At 49.9% G+C, this 7891-nt stretch overlaps 2 protein-coding genes and 1 pseudogene across 2 annotated transcripts in view; 1 reads left to right on the top strand and 2 right to left on the bottom strand.

Moving 5' to 3' along the window:
• KLHDC9 (kelch domain containing 9) overlaps positions 1-1490 on the top strand; it is a 7231-nt gene extending 5741 nt beyond the window's left edge. The window contains exons 6-9 of the mRNA XM_015586166.1: positions 6-271; positions 562-721; positions 813-1011; positions 1213-1490. Of these exons, the coding sequence (XP_015441652.1) occupies positions 6-271; positions 562-721; positions 813-1011; positions 1213-1379 (792 nt within the window). The 3' untranslated portion in view covers positions 1380-1490. The remainder of the gene's footprint in view (positions 1-5; positions 272-561; positions 722-812; positions 1012-1212) is intronic.
• Positions 1491-1511: 21 nt separating this feature from the next.
• PFDN2 (prefoldin subunit 2) lies at positions 1512-7890 on the bottom strand (the record flags this gene model as incomplete). Its single annotated transcript, XM_025044022.1, has 4 exons — positions 1512-1992; positions 2492-2615; positions 2732-2820; positions 7843-7890. Coding segments are annotated over 4 exons (435 nt in total), but the record flags the coding sequence as incomplete, so codon positions are not given.
• LOC112476476 lies at positions 4984-5102 on the bottom strand (annotated as a pseudogene).
• Position 7891: the final 1 nt, after the last annotated feature.

Below are 7891 nucleotides of genomic sequence, written 5' to 3'. Positions count from 1 at the left end.
CGCTGGGCGGCCGCTGGCTCTGCGCGGTGGGCGGCTGGGATGGGTCGCGCCGCCTGGCCACGGTGGCCGCCCTGGACACAGAGCGTGGAGAGTGGGAGGCGTGGGCCGCGGCCCCCGGCAGCTGCCCCCCTGCCGGCCTCAGCAGTCACACCTGCACCCGCCTCTCGGACCGAGAGGTGCGGGTGGCGGGCCGGGAGGGCGGGACCCGCACTCAGCGTCGCTTCGGAAGCATCTACACGTTAAGGCTGGATCCTGGCGCCCGCACCTACTGGTATGGCACCCCCGCCCCAAACCTTCCACCTTCCCTTCACCTACACTCCAGAAAGGCCAGGGCTCAACAGTTTCGCAGGCATTTTATCCACATCCTCAACCCGGCAACCTCCTTCCCGGCATGCACCGTGTCCCAGGTAGCTGAACCCCGTGTGCCCCTCCCTGTCCTCTGACCCACGCCACTGTCCCAGGCATCCTTTTCAGTCCTTGGCCGAGGGGGTGGGGAAAGGGAAACAGCACTTACATTTCCCAGAAAACGCCTCTCAGGCCTGACTTGGTGCGCGTCCCCAGCTACAAGGAAGAAGGCGACCACACAGCCTCCCGCTCGGGGCACTGCGCTGCCCTGCTGCGGGGCCCCGGGCCGCGCCCAGCTCACCAGCTGTTGCTGTTTGGTGGCTGCAGCTCAGCTGAACCAGAAGTAGCTGGGCACTGGAGTCCCGGGACGATTAAGGTATCGCCCACTCACACCTTGCCTAGGGTGCAAGGGGGCTAAAAGTGTGATGCCCGAATCCCTCCAGACAGTCCCTCCTTCCTCCCCCAAGGACGAGCCAACCGTTGCCCCCCGTCTGATGGAACAGCTTGCAAAGCTTGTGAGCAGTGGGCGGGGGTCCCAGCAGGGGCCTCGGGGGCTGCGGCATCACTCGTGCTCTGTGGTGGGGCCCTTTGCAGTGATGTTCGGTGGAGAGGCTCTGACCAGACCGAGAGACGCCGTCTGCAATGACCTCTACATCTACGACGCCCGTGAGAGCCGCCCAGGGGCTGAGGGGGGAGTGAGACGGGGGAACCTGAAGACGCGGAAAGAGGCGGGGCAGAGTGCTGGGGGAGGGAGTACGCACAACGTGAAGTCTGCAGGCCCAGCAGTCCAGGGAGAGAGAACGCGGCAAGCCTTTGGTGGTGGTAAGAGCGCCGTGGCCGCCAGTAACCACCCACCTCACCTGACAGGCAAGTCTCCTTCTCTGTGGTTCCACTTCCCCTGTGCGGACCGCGGACTGAAACGCATGGGCCACCGGACCTGCCTTTGGAATGACCAGCTTTACCTGGTTGGGGGTTTCGGTGAGGATGGCAGGACGGCTAGTCCACAGGTTTGCGTCCTGGATCTCTTTGTCTAAGGAACAGTGCCAAGACACACTGCCAAGCCTCTGTTTTGTTGTAAACTCATAAAGCATCATCACCAGAGCAACCTGCCTCATGTCAAATGCTTATTAAATTTCAATCTGAGAGTCAACGTTTGCTTCTGAATCTTTGTGGGTGAGGGCGTTAAAAAAGTAAACACATCTTTATTTGCAAGGGAAAGGATAAAATCTGGGACCTCCTGATACTGCGAGTCAACCTGATGGAACCAAAAGCCACAGATCATATGCTTTTCCCCGCCCCATGCAAACTCCATCCTCAACTGTGGGACAAAGCTTCAGGCTAGAGCTGAGCATTCTGACCAAAACATTTAATTAACAAAAAAATATTACAACGGCAGAGAAAATAATTACAACGATAAAGAAAAATGAGAAGAACTGGGAGTCAGGGTAGAGAAGAATGCAAAGGCCTCGGTCCCTAGGAGACCAACACTCCGGCTGAGCTGGCCTTAGCCCCAGCCCCTTCTGAGTTTTCCTTGGCTGGCTTCTCGTCTTCCCCCATGAGACGAATGTTGTGCTTTTCCCGAAATTCATTTAGTTCTTTTCCCTTTGCCTGAAGCTGCTGTGTCAATGTCTCAATGATCTTCTGGATCTAGAGGGCAAGCGGTAGATATTACATAGGCCTTCGGGTATCCCTTCCCCCACCTGGTCCGGAATGCTTGAGGGAAGTGAAAAAGATGACACCTCTAACCTCACCTCTAAGCAGGTAATAAGAGCGGGCACTAAAACCATTCTTTTCTCAAACACGATGGTTCATAAACTTCAGTGTACATAAGAATCACCTGGCCTGCTCATTTACAAAATGGGCCCACTGAATGGGCCCCACGTCCGAAGGTTTTGCATCAGGAGAGGGTCTAGGAAGCTGCATTTTAAGTTAGTGAGAAACACTGCCCTCACCACCCGCCTCCCGCACATCGGCCGGGTCACGGAGCCAGCAGCATCTCTAAGGAGCCGGACTCAGTGCAGGGGCATAAAGCACACAGGCTGGCGGGCTGTTTGCGGTTCCACGTGAGCTCCCGCTCACACTCACTCCCTGGCCCCGCTCCTCACCCCCCTGTCACCTAGAGCTCCCACTCCAGGATCTCACCCACCTGCTCCTTGTTATTCTCCAGGGCGGGCAGCACCTCCTTGACCGTCCGCTCCACCAGCACCCCTCCAACCATGCGGTAGCACCTGCGGGTCTCATCCACCTCCTTCAGTGTGTCGATCACCAGGCTGGGGGAGGAGGACAAGGCAGGATCTGAGAACTGAGGCGCACTCCGCTGCAGGCCCCCAACGCACACACACATGGCCATTCGGCTTCGTTTCCCCGCGTCTCCTGGCTCCCTCACCTGTGCTCATTCAGCTCCATCTCCAGCTCCGCTGCCTTGGATGCTAGGCCTCGCTGCTCCTGCCGAAGGCGGTTGAAGCCAGCAATTACCTAAGAAGGTGAGAAAGAGATAAGGAGTGACAGAGGAGACGACGGAAATGGCAGAGGGTCAAGACACAACACAGGATGGCAGGCTTCACAAAGATGCAGCAGACAGCTACGCAGTACGACGGAAATGGCAGAGTGTCAAGACACAACACAGGATGGCAGGCTTCACAAAGATGCAGCAGACAGCTACGCAGGACACAAGTTTGCCACATCTAACTTCAGTCTGCCTGCAATTCCATTCACCAGACACCGGATGAGTGGCTGCTGAGGGTGAGATACTGCTGGTCCACCTTGCCGCTGACAGCTGCTGAGGAGAGGCAGCTGTGATACCAGGTGGGGTGCAGAGCTTCTGAAGCACCCGCACAGGAGCTTAGCCTCACAGGTGATGTGGGCTGACAGGGAAGGCTCTGAACTTAGCTACTCCTGTGTGGGGCTGCCCAGCATCCCTCCCACTCGGGAGCTGCCCTCCTTGACACAGGGGGTCCTCGGGCTACTGATCACAGGGGCAGCAACCTACCCTATACAGGAGTCTCTCCACAGGAACTGAATTTTGGGTGGAAGTCAGCTGGAGCTAAGACACCTGGCTGTCCTAAAGATAACCCTATTCCTGAGATCCTCACAGCTGCCCTTGTTCTTGACCTTTGTGTGAACTAGTTATTTAATCTTTCTTTTCACTGTGTGCATGATCCAAAGACCGTTTCTCAATCTTTAGTCTGCTTCTTGAAACTCTCTTCCTTTAAGTAGCAACATGGTATGGTGGGAGGACCCTGAACTTTTGCGTCTGACCCGAGTTCAAAGTCTAGTTTTGCCATTTCCTTGCTATATGACTGAGTTACTTGACCTCTCTTGGGTTCCTCATTTATAAAATGGAGCTTATAATATACCATAGGCAGAGTTTCTCAGCACCAGTACCACTGATATTCTGGGCTGGATAATTCCTTGTTCTGGGGAGCTGTCCTGTGCAGCACCGTCGAATGTTTAGTTGCATCCCTGGCTTCTACCCACTAAAAGCCAGTAGCAACTCTCACTTGTGAAAACCAAAATTGTCTCCAGACACTGCCAAATGTCTCGTAGGGGGCAAAACCACCGCAGGTTGACAGCCACTGCCCCAGGGTAATAATGAGAACTAAACAGAGACGACACAGCAAGTGTCTGACACAACTCGGCTCCCTCAGTGTCCAGGACCCTCCTGTGCTCTGGCTCTCCTAACCCTCCAGCACTCCTTCCTCTGTTCTGGAAGTTCTTCCGCTCACCCCAAATGGAGACGAGATGGAAGATTCTATTCACAGCACTCCTCCCTTTATCGCCTATAGATTTCAACCGGTACCCTTGATTTCAACAATCTCCCTCTCTTCTTTATTCTAACTGACAACAAAGCCAGGCCTTCTCAGAAATTCTAGACCCACATTTCCAAGTCAGTGGAAGGAGCTTTGGAGTAAGACAAAATGACTTAAAAGTCTGACCACAAGCAAGTTATTTCTTTTTTGAATTTTAAGGTTTTTTACTAATAAAATAGAGATAGTATCTGCCCCATAGGATGCGGTGAGGATTGCGTGATTACATCAAAGATTTATGGCAATATCCAGCATATAACAGACTGTCAACAAACAGTAGCTGCTATTAGCACAGAATATCTCCACCTAAATGTCCTCTGGATACCTTAAAGTCAGGTCATTCAAAGCCGAGCTGATCATCTTTTACCAGTTTTAAACTATTCCTCCTGTCTCCCCTATTGCTGCTAATGACACCACTCTCACCTTCCAGGTAGGACACCTGGCTCCAACTGAGAGCACTGAATCCTAACCACTAGACCACCTGGACAGTTCTATCTTTGAACACACCCTTATTCCATCAAATGCCAAATTTACTGCACCTACCTCGGCAACTTCTCTGAGGCTCACTGACATCACTCCAGTTCAAGCCTTCATTACCTCTTGTCTGAACTAGCACAATAGTCTTTTGCATTATCTCCCTATTTATGGACTCACCATATCCATCCTATACATTGGTGCTAATTTAACTTTCCTAACACTCGGATGAAAGGAAAATGTTTATGATATCGTATTAGGCTTAAAGACCAGATTACAAAACGGTATATATCGTTTATTCCTTTTTTTTTTTACGCCCACAAAACGGTATATATCGTTTATTCCTTTTTTTTTTGTACGCCCACAGCATCCGGTCTTCCTAGGTGGTCTCCCATCCAAGTATTAAACAGGCCCGATCCTGCTTAGCTTCCGAGATCAGACGAGATCAGGCACGTTCAGGGTGGCATGGCTGTAGGTGGTACATATTGGTTAATTATTGTTTTTATTAATATTGTTTTAGTGAATATGGTGTTTATAAAACACGTACATATGTACAATATACAGGTTAATCTCTCAAAGAATATACTCCAAAACAGTAAGAACTGTTCTCTCTCAGTAGCAGGATCATGTAATTTATTTCTGATTTTGTCCTTCTTCCTGTGTTTTCTACATTTTCCACAATGAACGTGTATTATTTCATGTAGTAGGGGGAAAATCAATAGTATAACACACATCTTTCTGTGACTCCCTCACTGCTACATTAAACAGTCCCAAATTCTTTGGCATGCAAAGATGCAACTTTAAGGACCACATCTTTCTAACCTATACATCATGATTTAAACTAACCAGTCACTACGCTTCATGTCAATCTATGCTTTCCTTAGCTCTCCCCTTCTTAGCCTATTTCCATTGTTCAAATTTATCCAATCCTTCAGACAGTTCCAACATCTCCATTATGATCGTGGTATAAGTGGGAAAAAAAAAAAAAAAAACAGATCTGTCTGATTCTCAAGTCCTTCAATTAAAAGCCCTGCTCTTTCAGTTACTGACTTTGGGTAAGTTAACTAAAGCCTCTGAAACTCAACTGTCCTTACCTTTGTTATAAAGATACAACCTATTTCAAATAGCAGTAATTAAGTAACAGGATAAACCAAGTAAAGTGCATAGCACAATGTGTTACTCGTTTACCAGGGGTATATGAGGCTCAGGTTTGCAGCAATGATAAATCCTAACAAGAACAGTCTCAGAACTCAATGATCACAACTCCTCAGTCTCTTCTGAGGGCTTCTCTTTCTCCACCACCCTTAAATATTGGTTCCTATTCTGCTTTTTTCGCTTTCTGAACAAACCTTAAATGATTTCATCAAGAACCACGGCTTTGTCAACCAGCCATAAGCTCTTAATTCTCTAATCTACAGCTCCAACTCATTTATTTCTGTAACTCCGGATTTATAAATCTAACTGCCCACTAAATGTCTCTACCCCGATATCCCACAAGAAACCCAAACTCAAAATCCTAAAATAAACTTATTCCCTCCCCCGAAACTTGTCCATCTTTCTGTATTCCCTATGGCATCAGCATCCATCAAAGACAGAAACCTGAGAAATATCTCAGATTAATTTATCCACTTTTCTCTACATTCAAGTTTTACAGTCCATTTCAAACTTTAAGTCCACGTGCATCCCAAACATGTTAGGCAGTTTTCTGCCTGAGTGCTTTTAAACGTATTGTTCCCTCTACCCAAAAAATCCTCCACTTCCTTCTTTTTTTGACTAACTTATCTCATCCTTTAGAACTGAGCTGAAAGATTATCTCTTCTAGAAAACAAAATAACTAGCATTTGTTAAGCACCTACTATATTCCAGTCACTGTGCAAAACACTTTGCATGCATCGTCTTGCCTAATAATCAAAATACAGTGATGAGGTAGGTACCACTATGTTTTTACAGGAGGCAAAGGCAGAGAGAAATAACTCACGGGAGGTCATCATCTATAAATAGTAAATAGAAATGTGATTCAAACACACTCTGCCCGACCCCAGTGCGCTCTATAGTCTTAACCACCCTACTATACCACAGCTGGCCTTTCCCACCTCCCGCCACGCCCCCAATCCCATAACCTCCTGATTAGTAGGGGTCTCTCCCCTAGCTGCCATAAAGAAGGGCCTCTGTGGAACACTGTAAATCTTATTGTTTGGTTGGTCTTTTCTCAAACGAGTCTGTGAGCTAACTTGAAAACAAAGTCTATTTATTCATGTTTCCCTGTACCCAGCAGAGTATCTGGCACGTGGTAGACCCTCAAAAAGTGTGAGGTTCCTTCTCCCTTCCTTTTCCCGAGTCTGAAATTATCGCTTCCTCCTCCTCAAAACCCCATAGCATGTTATGCCTCTCTTACGACACTTATCTTCTGCCTCATTTTAGCATTTTCTAAATCTTTGATGGCAAGGGACAGTTTTAAAAATCTTTAAAACCTTCATGCAGATACCTTTGCCCGAGTAATCGTTCAACGAATAACTGATCAATGAATCTGTAATTAAAAGAGCTACTGCGTACGTTTTCCTTCCTCTCGTGTAGATGTCCTCCCCCTTCTATTAAACACTAGCCCCGCTATCGGCAAACCATGCTTCCCAAGCTACAAAGGGCTTTCTGATTAATTTGCGAAACGCTGCCCGATGCTAGGCACTGGGGGAAATGCAAACCTGGATTAGAAAAGGGTTTTTGGTCTCTAAAGAAATTGAACCTAATACTGACTTCCGAATCAAAACAGTATAAAACACCAGACTGTTCGAGTATGTATGTCACGCGGCGCTGCAGAGTGACTTGTGACTGTCAACTCGGCTTCAGGGTCAGGTAATAGACGACACAACCAGCCCGTTGACTAATGCCCTGGGATTCGTTACGAGCTGCCCGGCCCAGCCATACCTTGTTCGAGGGGGCGGAAAAGTGGGGGAAGCGACGACCCACCTCCCGTGAGGCCTGTGCACCGTCCCAGGCCCTGCCTCCGCGGTCTTCCCTTCCCGGAGGCTCACCCAGCACCCCAAGGGTGCGTGGCTCTCCCCGGCCCGGGCGCCAGAGCTCTCCAAGGACCCTCCCCTCTCTGGGGGGCCACGCGAGTGCGGGCCTGGGGCAAGGACCTGCACCAGCCGCGGGCGCCCCTCGCCTCGCCTCTTCTCCGGACCCGGCCGGGGCGCCCTCCTCCGCGGTCTCCGCGCCTCACCTGCTCGGCCGACACCGCCCCCTTCCCCGCCCCGCTGCCCCTGCTCTGG

Source organism: Pteropus alecto, unplaced genomic scaffold (assembly GCF_000325575.1).
Source record: "Pteropus alecto unplaced genomic scaffold, ASM32557v1 scaffold101, whole genome shotgun sequence".
NCBI classification, from domain to species: domain Eukaryota; kingdom Metazoa; phylum Chordata; class Mammalia; order Chiroptera; family Pteropodidae; genus Pteropus; species Pteropus alecto.
This window is presented reverse-complemented; position numbering and strand designations above follow the sequence as displayed.